This window comes from Athene noctua, chromosome 9 (assembly GCF_965140245.1).
Source record: "Athene noctua chromosome 9, bAthNoc1.hap1.1, whole genome shotgun sequence".
Classification (NCBI taxonomy): Eukaryota; Metazoa; Chordata; class Aves; order Strigiformes; family Strigidae; genus Athene; species Athene noctua.
The window spans coordinates 14,127,222-14,146,897 of NC_134045.1; the positions used below are offsets into that span (position 1 = coordinate 14,127,222).

The 19,676-nt window shown below is 42.9% G+C and overlaps 1 protein-coding gene across 3 annotated transcripts in view; it reads left to right on the plus strand.

The window, feature by feature from the left end:
• URI1 (URI1 prefoldin like chaperone) overlaps window positions 1–9,374 on the plus strand; it is a 42,766-nt gene extending 33,392 nt beyond the window's left edge. For all 3 annotated transcript variants that reach the window (XM_074912986.1, XM_074912988.1, XM_074912987.1), the window contains 5 exons: window positions 2,629–2,809; window positions 3,386–3,653; window positions 4,196–4,338; window positions 5,984–6,245; window positions 8,559–9,374. In XM_074912986.1, coding sequence (XP_074769087.1) covers window positions 2,629–2,809; window positions 3,386–3,653; window positions 4,196–4,338; window positions 5,984–6,245; window positions 8,559–8,747 — 1,043 coding nt within the window. In that variant the 3' untranslated portion in view covers window positions 8,748–9,374. The remainder of the gene's footprint in view (window positions 1–2,628; window positions 2,810–3,385; window positions 3,654–4,195; window positions 4,339–5,983; window positions 6,246–8,558) is intronic.
• The last annotated feature ends 10,302 nt before the right edge of the window (window positions 9,375–19,676 follow it).

Consider the following 19,676-nt stretch of genomic DNA (forward strand, 5'->3'; position numbering starts at 1 on the left):
AATGTAAACATTGTCATCCACTGGGGTGTTTCACTACTATCGGTGAAACAAACGTGTAAACAATCTGAGCATGCAGGTCTTGCAGATGTACTGAAGCAGATACTTCCTGAAGATTTCTGGAGAGGACACTGGGAAACAAAGGTATCTCTACTAAGGAACTGGGTAATCTCTGTGCTGTATGAAGTGGTGCTTGATAGGTAAGATTCAGGCAAAGTTGGAGGAAGAAGTAATTTTACAGTCTGAAAATACCATCACTTGGAGGTTTTGAGAAGGAGTGGTGGTTTGTGATTTGCAAAGGGCTAAGATGGGCAGCTCACCATTACATTTTTCTGGAATAAACAACAATATCCTTTATACGCCAAGGATTACTAAGGGGGTGTCTCTACTATGGGTAGACGTTGTTGCAAAATATGAGTAGCATTCTGGGAAATGCATCCCATTGTAACAGTGTTAATACAGCAGCATGCTGTGGATGCCAGGTCAACCTTTGTGCAGCTTTATGGTACCCTAAATTTTCATCATGATTATTGTTCTCTGAAATCATCTTAAATTTTTGCTGAAAATCTGTGAGAATTACGTATGTTTTCTGTCAGCACCAGTCTGTACAGAGTTTGAGAGAGAAGTAGCGAAAAGAACAACTTGGAGATAGTATTTTGAGGCAGCCTGAGCTTCATAAGCCTAGAAATTGTTTTTGTTCACATGGAAATGGGCTGTATCTGTGAGGAAGACAAAAACAAGTATCCTGAGCATCTCATTAGTTTATCGCTGACTCTGGATTTTAATATTTCACCGGTTTTGGTTAGTTTATAAAGTTAATGGTGGTGCTTTGTAGTAACAGTGAGTGAGCATGGTGGATATTGGAGTTGCAAATGGTTTTCACTGTTGTCTTTGAGATCTGACCCGGTTTCCTAATGAACAGAAGTTTTTTTACAATTAGGATGGAAAACCACTGGCGTGTTGAAGTGCTTGCTGGTGTTCAGGAAGCCCTGTGCTTCCCTCGGTAGTCAAGTCAGTGGTTAATACTGAAGGGTAACAGAAGGAAATCGGGAGGGCACATTTGGAAAATCAAATTGAAATAGATTGTTAACTAATCCTTCCAAATTTTATTTATTAATTTTGTAATTATATCAAATGAAATTCTCACAAGCTACTCTGATTGCTTGGCTTACCTCAATTTATATTCAAATCTCAATAAAATACATTTCAGCCTTTTCTTAATGAGATGATGAAAAATGCTATCCCATGGAAGAGTAGGGGACACACACTCCAACATTACTTACAGTCACCTGTTTGCTTTTTAATGTTGCTATTGAATTTGTATTTAACTCAGGATTAGAGTATAAGCTGACATATTTGAATAAGGATATCTTTAAGCCATGAGTTGTTAAAATTAAAAAAAAAAAATAGCCACACAATTGGTTAATAGAAGGAGATTTTAAAATTTCAAGGATGATGAATAGCGAAGATGTGTTACTGTTGATTAGATGTACAAAGCAGTTTCATAAAGAAATACCCATAGAGATACTGGAATCCCACTATACAGACAAAATGTTGGGTGTATTTGTGGCAGCGATGGAAAGGGGAAGGGGATGGAAGGATGGAAGGGGAGGGCTCCTTACTCCTGTACAGAGGTGCAGGTGCTGTTTGTGGGGTGCTGATGGGCAGAGAGTGGGAAACGTCCCTTGGGAACCAGCTTGGGGCCGTGCAGAAACAGGGAGTGCCTCTGGGAGCTGCTGGTCATGGGGAGAAGGGGGGTTAAAGAAGCAGTCCTGCCCTTCACACAGACAGGGCTAAAGCATTAGTATTGTTGGCAGGCAGTTTGTTCCCTATGTGCTAGACAGCACTCAAACAGTAAAAAGTATTCCCCATCCTCAATGGATGCACCATTTTAGTAGGTAGCAAAGCTTTTAGATGCCAGCAAGAACTTGTTGGTGACTACCGTTTACTCACAAGTGTATATCTCGGGTCACCTCTGAAGCTTTAAAGAGGTTTATATTTATTATTTCTGAAAGGCAGGTTTTTGTATGCTTTTTCAGAGTGGGTCCTTTTCACCAAAATAAGCAATTCATAATGACTGGATTTTGGCCAGATTTTCCAGATGACTCTGGAGATTATTTTTAATGATCTTCATTGTAAATTTAAAAAAATGCAACCCAAACCAAAAAGACTGCTCTTTAAATATAGGTGACTTTGTCCGAAATAAGCTAAAATACAAACTGGGTTTGTTTTCCCAGTTAATAAAACGTGCTGTTAATGGGACAGTAGGCAAATGTCACATTCACATGTTGGTATCTATCAGAGCAAATCAAAGTCTACTGTTTGTCACAAGAGGTAAAAAACCCCACACTGTAATAAAACTGTCATAGGATCAGTTTCTCCTGCTTTATAAATAAACATCTCTGCTTTGCCTCGGTATTTCTGTAACATCCGGAGACTATTATCCTGTGCTGGTGCTCTGGTTCATTGACAGTTTCACTTAAACAGTTAAACAATAATTTGAAATGGAAAATGTTCTGCCCATATTCCTCAATTCCTTTGTGGTTTTTTTTCCCCCCAATTTTTTTTGTTGTTGTTTTTTTTTTTTTCCCCAATTGCTTTAGTAATTGCAACTTATTTTTTGTTACATAGGAAAATACCGAACTGCTCACAAACCTCATTCGAAGCCAAAAGTATCAAACGTTTTTGAGGTAGATTTTCCAGCAAATGGAAGTGATACAAAATCAATGGGCCGTTTTCAGTCAGAGGAGGAACTGTGGGCCCGCTTAGAAGAGCTCGAGAGACAAGAAGAGATACTTGGTGAACTTGACAGGTACGGTGCTGCTGTAGCACAGTCAGGTTTGAAGTTCAGACAGCTATAGGTGTGTGATTACGTCTGTACACAAAGGATCTCACCATAAGTGCAAGTAGCTGACTAGACAGATGCAGTTTAAGATTGTAATAGGTGGAAATAGGCTGGAACGTGAACAAATCGTGCACTGCAAGGCCAAAGCTGCTAAAATCTGACTCCCTTCAACCATGGCAGTCCAGCATAATGGTATTTTTTCTTTAAGATGGTAGAAAATGGGGAAGTAAAATACATTTCCCACAGGCTAGGAGAATCCATTGTTTACAATGTAGGAGTTACACATTTAGTGTTTAATAAGATCCTTAGATCTATTCTGATCCTAAAGCAATACTTACGTCATTGGCCAGAATGTCACAGTTTTGGTATTTCCAGTTGACATAGAAAAGACATAGTCATTCTTATACAGTATAAAAAAGGTTCCCCAGTCTGACTAAAAATATAGTACCTGGGTAAAGAAAATTATGTACAGGTGTTTTGTATGCCTGTGTCTCTAAAGAGTATAAATTGCCTCGGTTCACTTAGATATTTTTAATTTCATAGGATGCCTGATACAGTTGAGACAAATGGAGAAGATACAACCTCCTCTGAAGAGGAGAAAGAAGATAAGAGGGCAGATCTGAATGGGACATATAGAGCCGAAGACTGTATTACTCAGGGCAACTTCCATAAAGAAGTAACAAATTCAGACTTGTTTGGTGGCCAAGTTAATGGCTCTACTTACTATCAGAGTGATGAGGAAGATGACATAGATGTTGAAGATAACTCTGTTCCAACTATTTTTTTCTCTCACACGGTTGAACCTAAAAGGGTTTGTACTTCTTTCTCTCAAGAGATTCCATAAAGCATACATACCATATCTAAAATAGAAACTTCTAGATAATGTAGGTAATGTAGAATGTTAACTGTAGGCAATATTTATTTGGATTTTTTTTCAAATGCTTGCAACCCACTGTTTAAATCCTGCAGTTTCAAATACGGTATTAAAAAAATGTATACTTTGCTGTTCTGGCTTCTGGCTGTTGTGAAAGGTAGTATCCTCCCTAGTTTTTAACTTAACTTGAAATTGACTGTTGAACAGCTCAGCTGTTGAGCAGAGTTTGAATAAGCAGATTGTCATATATTATATGCAAAATCTATGCACATTAATGCAAAGAAATGCCCCAGCCTAGTGCAAGTGGTAAAGAATAAACAGTTCACACTATTAATGTTACCATTCAGACATCTGTTTAACTTACCTATGCTTCATAGTCCCCAGCTGCTTGGGTAGGAGAATGTCGGAAGTCAGGTGATCTGTAGACTGGTGATTGTTGATTTTATGGTCTAGACAAATAATTTGTGTTCAATTTTCAGGTAAGAATAAACACAGGAAAAAATACTACTTTGAAATTCAGTGAAAAGAAAGAAGAGGCCAAGCGTAAAAGGAAGAACAGCAATGGCAATGGCCACGCAACTCCAGAACTACCTAACATCAAAACCCCAGCAGACATTTACCGGTGTGTAACTTATAGCATTGGCGTGGGAGCTTTACCCTTAGCAGACCTCTTTTCATTTCTGCTCATCTATAGTATGAAACCAAGCCTCCTATTTCCCAAAAGAAACAGCTGGAACTGAATTTACTACTTAAAAATGATAGTTTGTGGCTTCTGCATGGTTGCCATGCTTTCATATCCATAAAACATTTCTGAGCTTAAAATTTCCTTTTCCAACGAGCAATACATCATTTATCTACTTTTTCAGAGCTTCTGAAGTTGAGGTAAATTTACCAGTACATATCATCTGCATAAAGGAATACAACAGTTATGTTAAGTATTCTGGTTAATTCCATGTTATTTGCTTCTGTGTTTGTTTTCAAACATAGCTGACCAGATATATCACTTATAATACTCCTCCTTTCCCAGTTACTAGTTGCTAGTTTTTGTCTCTTTCTTCTGGTATCTTCAGAATATACTCATGTCTTTGCATAGTTCCTCTTGCATTCTCACTTCCTGAATTTAGTTCTTTACTGACTCTGTTCTCTGTAAGAAGTGCTCACCTGTAGAACACCCACACTCAGAGAGCTTGAAAAACAAGTGTTGGGCTCAGAGGACTGTATAAAATACTAAACTGAGGTGACAGGAAAGTTAAAATAAGTATTTAGATTTGTAAAGATGAACACAGACACCTGTTAGATCGGTTGATTAAGTGCTTGTGAAAATCACACCATATTTGTATGTCGGTGTATTCAGGCACCTAAATATCTTAAAAAACCGTGTCACTAAGTGTGAAAAGTTAAAACCCATCTGTAATTAGAGTTGCTGGGGCTGCATCTGAAGTTAAAGGATTCTTTCATGGTGTTCTCCCTGAGCTCTGCAGAGGAACTCCATCTTCTGTAGATATGCAAGTGTTCCCATGAGTGCCTGATGAATAAAGCTGTTAAGAAACAAGTAACACCCTTAAAACTCATCCAGTCATTGGGCTCCTCCTTTATGAGTTTGATAAAATTGTCACTGTCTTCTAATGCCACTCTTTCTCCTCCACCCATCCTTGACTTCGTTAAGTCATGGAGATGGAGTACAAACCGTAGGAAGAGGTAGTCTGTTAATACTTGAAAAGTGTCTTTGTGTTGAGCTGATCTTAAAAGCTGATTCTTTAAAATGATTTTTTTTAGAAACTGAAAGCAGAAAATTGTGGCACCTGTCAGGAAAAAACTTCATCCTTTCCATGTGCCATGAATGTTTCAAGTATTTGTTTTTATATTCTACATTTGACAAGAACCTCATTCGACAAAACCTCACGTCATTGTGATCTTCCGTTTCTCTTTACAGAAACAACCCTGACAATCGTTTAGTTTACCTTTTTTCTAACTTCTTGTAACTTACACTATTCTGTTTTCTAACACTTTTCAGAGCTATACATCTTCTGCTGAAAGAGTGTACCAACTTAATGCTTGAATAAAGGGCATAACAGTGTTTGCTCTGCAGAATTGATTCTTGTACGTTGGTAAATAAAATGCCTCTAAAGGTACAGTATTGTAATTCTGCAGCAAAAAAGTTGGAAAAGCACATCATAATTAATTTGTACAAAAGACAAAGCAAGATCACTGTAAATTTGTCATCTGATCCTGAAATGGTTTATTAAAGCTAACATTTTCCTTTGTAGAGTCTTTGTTGATGTTGTGAATGGAGAATATGTCCCTCGTAAATCAATTTTGAAGTCTCGAAGCAGAGAGAACAGTGTTTGTAGCGATACCAGTGAGAACAGTGCTGCTGAGTTTGATGACAGACGAGGAGTTCAGAGAAGTATTAGCTGTGATGAAGCTACTCAGAGTGACAACAGTGAAGGCATACTGGAGGAAGAGGAGGAGGAGGAGGGGCAGCAGCAGCTACCGAAAAAGCTTCCCCCCTCTTCAGGGACAACTGAGGTACAGTTTTTAATTAATTATTGATTCTTGGCAGGGATAAAACCAAGAAAGCTAATGACTCTAGTTTCCTGCGCCATTAGTTTGATTTCTTTAAAATAATTTTCCAACTTCTACCTAGTTTGCTTTAGAAGAACATTATCAGGTGACAGGCTTCTCTCATATGCATCCTAGGGGCAGAGGAGATGAGTCAGGTGTCTTCCCCAAGACCTGAAGCTCTTCCGTAAAGATCTGACCAAGTAGTCACTTGCTGGTGTTCCTGAAACCAGTGTCATGTCTACTGGGTCATCCTGAAAATTTCACTGCAGGATATACAACGGGATTAAACCAAAGAAAAATCTGTGCTTCATAGTTGATGAGAGGGAAGAGTTGATTCTCTGTAATCTGTGTTGCATGACTACTAGACAGCTAGTTTCCAAGTGGTGGTTTTAAGTTTTGGAACATGCAGGTACCAGCTGAGTTATTTGGACTTGCTAAAGGCAGAGGAATTGCCCTGTGGAAGGAAGCATTACACCTCTGCTCATCCTATTCCAGACCAGGGACATTAGTGATCCCAAACAAATCTATTTTCACATGTTTGGGAAGTTTAGGGTTTCATCATAAAGGAAAGAGACTGTACAACACAAGGGAAAATGTATAGTTGCTTAGTGACTGGATGAGTACAAGGATTAAATGTAGCTGCTGCTCTGAAATTCATGGCATACAGTATTCTTAATTTTTTTTTTTTTTGGTAATAACTTACACTAATTTGTTCAAACTAGATGAAACTTGAGTTTTCAGCAGCTCCCAATGCAGTGGGCGAGGTCAATGAAAACACTATTTTTAGAAATTTTTTTTCTGACAAGAAATAAATTCCTCATAAAAGCTACTGTTTATCATCATTTTTCATACAAACAGCTATGGGCAGATCTAGGCATGGTGTGAAGGTTCATGGTGCAAGATCCATCTGTAGAGTTAGAACTTCACATTGTATACTTTCTAGAATGTATTTGCTATATTTTTATAAAGCATTTTAAGTACCCTTTAGGTGTACCCATTAGTCCATTTTCTGCATATGGCATGATTATTCTGTACGATGTAATGTACTAAGTAACTGAAGGAGAGTGAGCAAAACACTCCAGTTAAACATGCCTTCTTAAATGCTGTTGTTTTGCTTTTGGTTGTTTTTGTGGGTGTTTGAAATACATTATTTCTCCATTAGCATTTGCAACACATTGACTTTTTTTGTTTTGTTTCTAATTTTACCACAGTTGTCTTGGGTTGTATTTTGCTTACCTGTTTTTGAAAATGAGCATGTTGTTAGAGCAACACAGTTGTGTACAGGCATGGCTTTAGGCATACTTTGGCTATTAGAGCAGAAAACAAAAAAGCACTGCTTTTTTTGCAGGTCCTGCAAGAAAAGAATAGCTGGTTTGTTTTGATCTGTTTTTTAGTAACTGAGTTATGAAAAAGCAGAACTAAGAACAGTTAATAAATCTGTGTGCACATTCCTTTGTGCCCAGTATGAGCATCAAACCTTGGATGTAAACTGCTTCCCCTTGTCCTTAGGCATTCTGAATTTTCTGTTTTCAATACATAGTAGAGTGATTTGTTCTTAAATATGTTTATGAAAAGTAGTTCTGAGTTGCCTTTTTTTCCCATGTTTTCCAAGAATCACGGTCATTTCTTAGCTAAGTTAAAAAGGATTAAGTCATCTAATCAGCTGCATATAAATTACAGTTTTTAAACATTAAATGTTTTTATTAGACCTTTTATAGAGAGAAATAGTTGGAAGCAAGTTTGCCTTTCTCTTAAGTATAAAGTGCTTTCACCATTTTTTGATCATATTTGGTAAGGAGAAAAGAATAAACAAAAAAATATGTGCTTGCCAATTTGTATGCAGTGTGTCAGCTTGATGCAATTAGAAGATATTAAGTCATAAAATATGACGTATGATGGAATGCTGACATACTCCCACTTTGCAAAATCTCTCCATTTCTTACCCAAACTGAAACTATATATTACATCAGCTGGTGTATTTCTTGAGCATGTGTCAGTAAGGAAGCAAATTTTTAGATCATTTATGCAGTAGGAATGAGATTAAGTAGTACTTTTAAGACACTCTTTCATTCAGTCATCTTTGAAGAAGCTATATTTTGAGGTTAATTACAATTTGGTTACTTATGCAAGGAACAATCATTGATTTAAAGATATTTCTTTACTTTTGATTAAAAGAAATAACAATCCTAATCAGGCTAATATAGGGTAATGACCTTATGGGCATAGCTTCACATTTGCATTTTATTAGCTTATTTTGAGTATTCTCTTCTGTTGTAGGCATTTTCCGGGACTGTTATAGAAAAGGAGCCTTTGTCTCCCTCCTTAATACCACACCCAGTCATTGCTCACCCAGTCCTGCCTACCATTCTGGAGCGAAAATCAGAGGAAGTTTTGTCTGAACCATCAGAAGAAACTACAAAGAGGATTTCAAAATTCAAAGCTGCCAGAATGCAACAGACTAACTAGGTCCTGCCTAGCCAGCTGAAGTTGGAGTACTCATGCCTAGTTTCACATTTGTTGAGATTATGTAAGACTGTATGCGTTACACCTAGCTAGTTAAAAGGGTGTCCTATGTTAATTTGGCATTGGTTATCTTTTAAACGTTTACTGGCAACATTAAAACACAAAAGTTCAGTGTTTGAACACTTGAGTATTCATCTTATTTTGTCTATTTCCCTGTGTGCTGTCAGCACCTTTGTATATGTTTGCCTTACGATAGCAGCACTTGGGTTCTTTTTCAAAAACTGTTCCTTACATACATTGTTTTTGTGTTTAAACCTAAATACAGGCAGTTCTGTGCCAGCTGTGATGTTCTACATACCATATGGACCATTTTAAGGAAACTTTTCACATTTCAAATAGATTCACCAATTATACTGCATTACTTGCTTCAGCATTTTAAGACACACTTGTATTCACATTGCTGTAGGTTTTGCAACTAGGTGTCTGCTCAAAGTTTTTTTCCTTCTTTCAAACCTCTCTGATATCTCACTGTACAGATCTATAAAACGCTGGGTTCATGTACATTGCAGGGAAGTTTCTTTGATGGAAAAGGGTATTTTGTAAAATTAAATTTTCAGTAAAACTGTGAAAGTTGTGTGTTTTTTGTTGCTTTACTACTAATTTGGAAACAACGCTGAGAGGTTTTTATTTTGAACTTGCATTTCTAGCTTGAAGTGTTTACTACCACATGGACATAAAAGCAGTCCATTCTCCTCTGCCATTGTGTTTTAACCTCCTGTTAATGAATGTCCATGGAAATTGAATGCTCTTAAGGAGAGAAGCATAAACTCAGACTCCTATTACAAAATCTCCTAGTTCTTTTGTATACTCAGAAAACATTGTAATTGTCTTGGGAATGCCCAGAGGGAGTCAGCACTAAGGAAAAATGTCTTAATGCTTCAACTTTATTTCAAAACGCAAGAGCAGTGCAGCACTCAGAGTACAGTTTTGTGTATCCTCGTCTTGACTGAGAGCAATCCTGGCTTCAGGAGTCCCTGCCCAGCAGCTCCTTCCTGTCTTCTTGCCATTGCCTCCCTTGCGCTGACACAGCTTTTGTTGGGGCCACCCCCTGAATGATAATAGGCGACAAAGCTGGGTTTAAAAAACAAACTACTGGGTTTGGGTTTTCTCTTTTTTTTTTTTTTTTTTTTTTTTTTTCAATAGCTGTGCATGTTTTTTTGAAGTTAGCAAGTTTCCTAATCTCTTTCTCAGCATGCCTGTATCAGCACAGTTAGAGGGGTAGTGTGTTGAGCAAGGACAAGGGAAAACATTGGCAGAGAGCATGGGGAGCTGGAGTACCTTAAACTGATGTTAGTCTCCAGCTGACATATCAAACCACAGCCTAAAAAGTGAGGTAAAAGGACTTGGGAGGTATAAGGAAGGATTTGCTTTTGGCCACAGTTCTATAGCTTTGTAAACACTCAGCCAGCATCAGCCACCAGCATCTGGTTTTCCAAATCTTGGCCACCCATGAACAGGGCACCAACTAATGCCCTTTTCTCACCTTCCCTTAAAATAACTGCACCTTGTGCTCATCTCCTTGGCTCCCAGATCACAGCAGATTGGCTTATAGGGCAGCTCCATGCATTAAAACAGAATCACCAGCTCTCCCTTTTTCAACACTTTTCTCTCTGTGCTTAAAAGGGAGGTGAAGGCATTGGGACTTCTTTTTCTAAGGTGACTTTTTTTCAAAAAGGCTGCAGTCCATGTAACTCTGATGTTCTCTGCTATGTGTTTGGAAAGGTGGCATACATAGTTTTATATGCAGAAAATGCTGGCCAAGTTGGGTGGCAGCAGGAGGGCAAGAAGGGGCCAATAGTCGGGGTCCCTGCCTGGGGGAGCAGCCCACCAAAGCTGCGGGGCTCGTTTTTCCTGCGATACGGAGCAAATTGTGTTTTGCTGAAAGAAAAACTGAAGGGAAAGTTGTGCAACCCTCCCGCACCCAAAGCTTGCTGGCTGGGAGGGGGCAATCTCTGTTCTAAGCGGATCCTGAGAATCACGTTGAAAGTGTTAATGATTAATTTGATTCATGCTCAAATGCGGATTTTTTTTTCAAAGCATATTGCATTAGTACTAAAATAAGCCATCAATGCCAGTCCACCCTCTATTCACGGCTAAATATTTAAAGGAGGTTATTTATAGCTTCTTTAATGAATTCTTGGCTAAACAAAATGAAATTATGTCCTAGAAAAGTAGAAGCTATTTTGTAACCAGAACAGTGCAACTGTAAAATATAGTTCCATGAATATGTATTTTAAATAACAAGGGGTTGAGATCCAAGACTACCAGACATGGGTAATTAGAGGGAAAAGGAGAGAAAGAAAGACAGAGAGAAACCCCTTTAAGAAGATTTATTTAGATATCTTCTGAAATACTTCCCACTTCTAGTTACTTCAACAAAACCAAATGCCCCTTGTCACCATAGATCAGTTTCAAATCAAAATTAATTCTTTGCTTGTTTTCTTTTTTCCCCCTCCCCCTTTTTTCTTTTTCCTGCTCACGGGAAAAAGTAGGATAAATGCACCTTGGATTTTAATGAATTATGGCCTCGGTTCAGGGAAGCATCCTTACTCAGGAATGCACTTTGGCATGTGCTTATGTCTCAAAGATTTTGCAAAGAAGAATGGATTTAACCACATGCTTAAAACTAAGCACATGAGTGTTTTCCCTAATAGGGAGCCTGAATGTGTCTGTGCCCTTTCTGCAGTATATTTAATTGTCAGAGGGTTTACAGGCTGGAATGATCTTTCATCTTCGGTCTCTTCACTTGGGCTTTACCAGTAGAGTCACTGTACAGCGCCTATAGCAAGAAGAGACGGCTGTAGGATTTCTGGAGAATGTTTGCAAATGCTAAACAAAAGAATAAATCTACCAAAGCAGATAAAAACCTAGACAGAGTAAAACATTGATCACGTGGAGGCCCATCTCAGCAAGGACTTAAAATTTGCTTTTTTGTGCAACACTGAAGCCAGCAAGTGGATGCAGATGACACCAGTGCGCAGATGAAGCAAACATTAGGATGAGGCAATGGTGCCCCAAATTAGAGGCACATAGGGTCCCTGGTAGTAAATGAATCTGTCGAGAGGAGGGTATTTTTGCCCCCAGTGCTGCAGTTAAGAGATTTTATTAACCTAAATAGTAAGTGTACAGTTGAATCGATTTCTGGAACACCTTTGATAGCTTTTTCTGCTGCCACTACAAGAAGGGCTCCTGGTCTGCCAAGGAGCGCTGTTGAGGGCTCTGGGCACGGGGGTGAGGAAGGGGTTTTTCGCCCTTCCCGGTGTTTCCCAGGTTTTACATGTCCTCGGCAGGAAGGCTGTGGCCCGGATGGGGCTGTGGCGGCTTTGGCAGCTAGTCAGGGGGGTGGCACAGGAAGGTGCATGCTGGCAGGAGCCCCGTCCCCTGCCCTGTCCCGGTGTCCCCAGCTGCTGGGGCACAGGCGAGCAGTGCCAGCTGGAGTGCAGCCAGGCAGGACTTCACAGGCAGGTAGAAATGCAGCAGGAGAAAACAGCGGGGAAGACGTTGCTGCACAAGGTGTCTTTGGTCCAAAATGGGAATGGCGGCAGGAGGGTGCATGGGCACTGCCCAGCCACAGGGACGAGTCAGCATGCCCCAGCTGTGCCGGGCCGTGCCGTGCCCCGCTGCCCCCTTTGCAGGGCCATGGCTGCAGCAATCACGCACTGCAAATCACCTGCTCCGCTTCCATTCCTCATTGGGAGGCAGATTTGACTATTTAATCCTCATTAACCGGCCAGAAGTAAGTTGGGCACCTTCCTGTACCCAGAGAGGGGGCTGTGTGTGGGCCATGCTTCCCCACCGAGGCGGAGGAATCCAGCCCGGAGGAGCTGGGGGAAAGGCAGCGGGTGCTGGGTGCAGCCGGGGCTGCGCTGGCCGCTGCAGGCCCGGCCGCGGTCCGTGGAGTCGGCGATGGGCGTCTGGGGGTAAACGGGGCCTGCTTCCCTCCCTCTCCGGTAAGACTAGTTGCACTTCGCACTTTTCATTGCTCACTTAGAGCGTCTAAAGCAGCAGATTTTTGTATGTTTCAAGAGTGTCTAAACCAGCTGTTTTAGCTGTTCATTTTAACAAAGTGATTTATGTTGCAAAAAATGAGCTGGGATTAAAAGAAATCAGATGTGTGTATTTGGTATGCAATATTTTCGTATTACAAATAGCTCCATTCTAACCCACATTAACCCCATGATATGTGAATTTTGCCAACTCCCGCCGCGTCTGTTAAATCAAATCCAGTAAATCACTCCGAGCGTTCCAGTTCCTAACAAACTAGTCTTCCCGGAGAAGTCAGTCCCTCACCGCCGCGCGGCGAAGCAGGCAGCCCCAGACAAAAGGCGCGGCGGCCCTGACGGGGCAGGGGCGGCTCCGCCGGGCCAGCCGTGCCGCCGGTTGCCCCCGGCAGGTGGCCGCTGGCCCGGCGCCGCGGGGCCCGTTCCCGCCCGCCGCGCGCTCCCGCGCTCCCGCCGGCGGGCCGCGCGCGCCCGGCGCTGCCCGGCGTGTGGGGGCGCGCGGCGGGCGGGCTGCAGGTCCCCGCGCGCGCCGGTAGGGAGCGGCGCCGAGCAGCGGCGGCCCCGGAAAGCTGCCAGTCAGCGATGATAATTTATTATTCATCTCCGTTATAGGTGGGGTGTGCAGACAGTTACAGTAATAATTACCAAGACCAGAGTGTTTCCTAGGCAACGGGGGTTTTTTCCTTCATTCATGCTGTTGCGGAGAGTATGCCTGTAAAGCATGACATTGCTGTATTCGGGGGTTTGTTGCCCTCCTGCTGCTCCAGGTTTGAGGTTAGTTACAGCATCATAAGGTGCTCTCAAGCATAAAAAGCTCAGGCTGGGATTAAAGCACGCAGGGAACACTATCGCTAAGTCTCTCCTTCTACTGTCTCACTTTTAAGTAACAAGGTTATAAAAATGCAAATGCCGTCTCGGGGTTGTTAATAACTAATATTGGGAAGAATTCCCGCAAGTTGTAAAACATTTTTTTGTAAACAAAACCAAACCCAGGTGAGGTGGCTCCTTCTGTTTTATGACGGTCTCGTGAAAATAATATTTGCAAAAAAAAAAAAAAAAAGGGGCTTGCAGCTTGATCCAGCCTCGCGGTGTTTAGCGTCATAAATCAATGGGAACTGCTCCACGCAGCTAATGATAAGGTGGTATTTGTTGTTTATCCCGCTTTATGGTAATGGTTCGGGAGGAGGAGGGTGCCGTGTCCTTCCTGAAGGAGCAGGAGTAATCCTTGATGTGGTAAAGGAGTAACAGAAACCACATCTATTATCAGAGATCTATAAATGAATCATATTATCCTACATTTTTAGGCTTACTAGAGCGCTCATTTTCGGAAACTTACATCAAGCATTGTGCAAGGATGAAAAGTAGTATTTTTCCATCCCTGATGTACGAGGCAGAGGGAATTCATGATGCAATCTTGCACCGAGATGGGGAATTTTTACCCGTTAAAATTTTGAAGAAAGATGCTAAAGCATGATTACATCTAGAAAGATTGTAATCTGCCAGTGATGTGCTCCTTTTGGAAGGATGGGCTGTGGATTAATGGGGCAAGCCGGGCTGTGGAGTGCTCTGGGATCCCGGCTTGTGGTACAGTTTGGTCTCTTTGAAAGGTTAATGGTGACACTAAAACAAAAAATAAACCCCCGAAAACTCCCTGACCTCACCAGACCCACAAACAAACTAACCGCCTATAAATCATAACTCTCTTCTCAGCTGCCCTGTGCGTGCAGCCAGCTCACAAACATCCGCTGGCATGTGGTCCCTCCCGCTGGTGTTACACCCGTGGAGATGGTCACCGTGGGGGTTGATCACCCACCCTGCCTCTGCTCGAGTGACAAATCCCAGGTTTCAGGCCACGCTGGGCCGTTGGTGGCTGGCGGTTGGCCTCTGCCCAGGCTGAAAGGGGAGGTGAGCATCCCGCTGCGCCCCAGGCCGGAGCTGCCCTGTGGCAGCGAGCGGAGCGCCGGGGGTGTCTGCAGCCAGCCTACAAATCCCAAACAGCTCTGGGCTGGTTTGCACAGGGTGAGAGGCAGAAATTGCCTCTGCCCCGGAGCAAGAGTGGGGCCGAGTGTGGTAGTGCAGGGTGATGCTGCGGGTCCTGGCGCTGGCAGAGCTGCTCTGGGGCCATGCGGGGCCTGGCCTGAGCCCCTCCGCAGCCCCCCACGAGCGATGGCTTCTCTTACCCATGGCATCCCCCAGTTTCCACTGCCAAAATCCATCCCACCGAGCAATCTCCACCCCGGTCCCCGCTGGGGCAGAGCGAGCACCCAGGGGTGAGGTGAGTGACTGAGGCTGCGTTGCCAGGAGGTGCCCGGGTGAGCTGTCTGCGATACTTCAGTTTTCATCAATGCAAATCATTTACGCTAATTCCTTCAGATTCGGATTTAAGTTTTAAAGAAAGCTTCAAGTTACCTCAAAATAGCTTAGTAATTATTTTAATAACTTGTATGAGCAGCAACAATACCCACAGTGTCAATTCTGGCTCACAAAATGTTTTTTTCAACTGTTCTGAGGAAAAAACAGCGAACAGTTCAACAGCTTAAATACAAGCGAGTGGATCTCCGGAGATTAATCTGTCTGGTGTTCCTCAGGTAAAGACTTCTGCACAATTTAACAAAGGAAATAATTTTCCTATTTTTATAATGCATGTCTCTCTGTGGTATAAATTACTAAAACCACGCTGCTTATCCTCAGTAATGTTATAGATGCAGATAATTTACTGTGTATCACGTTATCAGTTCATTAAAGAGATGCAATAAAATCATTATTTACTAAGAAACAGCAACCCTTGCAATATCTTGTCAGAGAAATTGGCTGATGCAAGAGGATCATATTTAAGCCTATATTCACAATAGCCCTTTAAACATTTCATCTGCTTCCCACTTGAGTTGCATGGAGGGAGCCGGTATTCCCGCAGCCCTTCGGCGGAGGCGGCAAACTTGAACGCAGCCCGGCTGGCCGCCGTGCCGGGGCCTGATCCGGCGGCGGCACCCCCGCTCCCCGGGGCACCCCGCGCCCACCGCGCTCGGCCCCGCTGCGCTGCTCCCGCCGCTGGCTCCGCCAAAAGGTTGCCAAAATATTAAGGGAGGTTTAGGCATTTCCTACCCCATCCCCCTCTTCTCCTCTGCCTAAAGATTACTCTGCATCCTAGACAAAGGAAATATTTAAACTGTTAAATCTGAACAAAGATACAGTCTGCGTATGACTTCTCTGAAGCCCTATAAAAATTCTTTAAAATTGCCTATTCACTCAAATTTACTGAGTGTAGCAAAAATGTCAAAGGCATAAAGTCAGAGAAGATTGAATAAAATAATGCAGAAAGACAGATTAGTCATGCACAGACCCACACAGCCTTTCACAGCACACAATACCACTTTTTATTACCGCTCTATCTTTACAAAGACTATGTTCAATACATAGAGGATGATACATGGTCAGTCATGTAATCTGCCTTTGATTCCAAGACTCATTTATCTGAGCCCTTTTCACAAAGACATTGATGAGAGATTTCAGTGTTTTCAGTGCATTGTTTTATTTATCATATATAATGGCTGGTGGAAAAAAATAGGAATTATGTCACAGATCCTGCATAAAGGAGTTGTATAAAAGACTCTGTGACAAAGTTTGGTAAAACACATAGCGGCTCAGCTCAGGCACACTCTTTTTTCCCCAACCCTGTCCCCCTCCTCAAGTACTTTGAATATTGACAGCTGTCAAAAGCCCCCGAGGAGGGACGCTGCCCACCGCCCCTGCCTGCTCTCGCAGCCCTCGCGAAGCGCTCTGAAAATTACCAGGGGTTTTTTTTGCTTTTAAATTTGAGCAATATTTTAATTGTTATTTTTAGCGATCTAGATTTATTATTTATACATTCACCAAAGAAAAGAGTCAGTCACAGTTTTGTATCTTGCAAATTTAATAAAGAACAGCCCTTAAGATAGAATTTCTCAGCCTGCCAGGATTGACAAAAGCCAGCTAATGCAGAAATGTCAACAGCAAACCTCATCAGCAGCCCCACCATGCCTTGCAATCAAGGGAAAGCTATGGCTTTACATAAACAATAATATATAGCTATCTAAATATCTCTATGTGTGTGTGGAGACACTGCTCGAGACACAGGAGGAGGGACGGACGCAGCACCCAGGCTTGGTGCTCTCAGGGGGAAGGGGTGAGGGCTGTTGCTCATCCCATGGGATGGTGGCCAAATTCAGCACTTGGATACACAGCGGTAAATCTGGAGCGAGCCCATTGCTGTGCTTGAAGTTGTTCCAGATTTACACCGAGAAGTGAGGCTGCTTTGCCCTGTTGAATCAGCTTTTTGTGGGTGCAGATTTGTTTTCTCCTGCATAGCGAGCGATGGGAGGTGGTTGGACCAACCCCTAACACCCCCCTCCCCTCCCAAGTACAGCCAGGACCACCTTGAGCTGGCAGGGGGTGCCCGAGGACAGGAGCGAGGTTTTATTAAATATTGGAGCATTGGTTAGTGTCTTAGTTTCAAAAAGTGTTGCTGTGGCTTATGGCAAAGGGAAGTTTTCCCTGAAAGAAGGTGGACGTGACCAAAGGCTGGGGGAAGGGCCAGGCGAGCGGCAGCGTGTCGGGAGGGTACCATGCGAGAGCATCCCTACCTGGCACTGCGGGGCTGTGACGCTCTGGACGGGGCCTCAGATAAGGGCCTGAATTGGTAATTCCAGCAGTTTAGACCCCAAGTGAGGTCTCCGAGGGAGCAGACAGAACAGCTGAATTTGGAAATTGTGTAGAGCCACTGTATATCCAGATGTGAGTTCCTCTATAGGGCTGGCAGAGATAAATCATGGTGGTATCCTTGACAAATACAGCAGCTTCCACTCAGGGCACAGTGTTAACCTGCACTTAAGGCTGAGGCACATGATTTAATAGGGAGAGACTTCGCGGCTAAAGAAAAATCTCTTGAGGAAAAAAACGTGATGGCTATGTCGGTAGGGTTGGGATGCTTGTGCCAGCGCGAGGGGATGAACACCCTGAACCTGCCATGGGGGTGTCCCTCGTGAGCTGGGGACCAGGAAGAGGAGGTGCCGGCTTGGCTTGGGCAAGGAGGGTGCTGCTTGTGGCCCTTGGGGACCTGTGGTGGGGGAGAGCTGGGATGCTGAGCTGGGACGGCCCTGCGTATGCTGCCTGCAGCCGGCTCGGTCCCTTTAACCGTGGGGAGTGATGGAGAGCCCAAAGCTGCCGCTCTGCGAGGTCCCTGTAATATAGTGCTGTGCAGCTGCGACTTAGATCGTGAGGAAAACAAAATGGGCCGACTGAAATGGAAACTTTTGTTACTTATAATGTTAATGAAACCAGTTTATCAGGCAGCGCAGAGGAAGTGGAATATTTAGTGCCATTTAATGTCTAATCATCAGCATTTCTTTGAATAAATCACATTACATTGTCTAAAACCTGAAAAGACGAAGCTGTAATAATTTTTAATATGTTGTAGTTTCATTAAAGGGACACCCTGTTTGCCATCTAGCCCTATGCGGTTTAGGGGAGGTTGTAGGCAATGTGGAAGTGTATTTGGTGGTTTCTGACATGGCTTTGTGGCATGGTGACTCGGCTTCGACATGGCCAAACCGCAGAGCCACGTGCAGGAGGTCCCCGTTCGCTCGGAGGTTCCTGGGTGCAGTGTGGGTGCTGCAAACTCGTGGCCAGGCCAGAGGTTTGAGAAGCGTCCTCAGGTTCTTTGGATCTATACACTGGTGCTATCAAGGCTTGTTATTTCAGCAGAAATATTTTCTTCCTCAAGACTGAATCATGCCCTTCCCATTTGCTCCCATAGCATCCCAGCATCCTCCCACCGAGAACCGGAGGGTTTGCATGTCCTACTTGCGAGCTGAAGTGCCCATCCAGCTATTTAATCCACCATCATGGCCTCGGCACCTCTTCGGCGGCCAGCCTGCCCTGCTGCCCCCCTCGGCATCCCAGCTTGTCCTACGTGCCCCCGGTCCCCCCTGGCACTGCTCAGGGCATGGCTGATTGCTGCCATCCAGGCCGGTGCCAGGCGCGAACGCTTGGCAGCCTGCAAAGGTCCAGTTCTTGCCCACCAGTGTCTTGCTCGTTGCAACTTCTAAGTGAACTGCAATGAACCTATAAGTCATAATAAAATGAAATTATGACAGTTGTCTTCAAATCCATTGATTAATGGAAAAACGGGTAGCTGGACACAGACTATATGGTTATAAATGGTGCTGTCAAAATAAAATAATTATTGTATTAATAAGGAAGCTGTTCGGCATTGGCCCTACTCTACTTCTAAAAATATTTCAGCCCTTGATGTGTTTTGTGTTTCATGATACATCATGTGATGAGCGGCTCAGTGATGTACGTTTTAATACCATTGCTGTTTAGCAGTGTGAGTCCCTTGGATCCTGGTACATGCACTGCAGCTGCAGATGATTTTTTTATTGACTTAATACTAGTTCTAACTAGATCCTGAAGATTGACTAAGTTGGTGGAGCACATACCACTTTCAAGCAGGAATGGGAAAAAACTAGCATATCTTATTGTACCTGAAACACTCTATGATATGTACTAAATATTATGACTACTGCGAGCCCTGCAATAATTGATTCACCCACACAGCCATTTAGTCTGTGAGCTGTTCGTTTTACAAATTCTACAATCTTTTAGAAATTCTTTCAGTGAAGAAGATTGCTGCCTGGCCTCAGATTCATTATGGTGATTGAATCCTCTTCAATAGAGAACTGTTTAAAGAGAGCACATCCCTGTGTGTCTCACTCAGAGTGAAGGCACATAGGTTAAAAGCTTGTCTGGGTGGCATAATTCACTGCTGCTGTGCCAAACAATCACATCTTATTGTGACCTTCATAAGATACAAAAAGGCAACAGTATGGAGCTA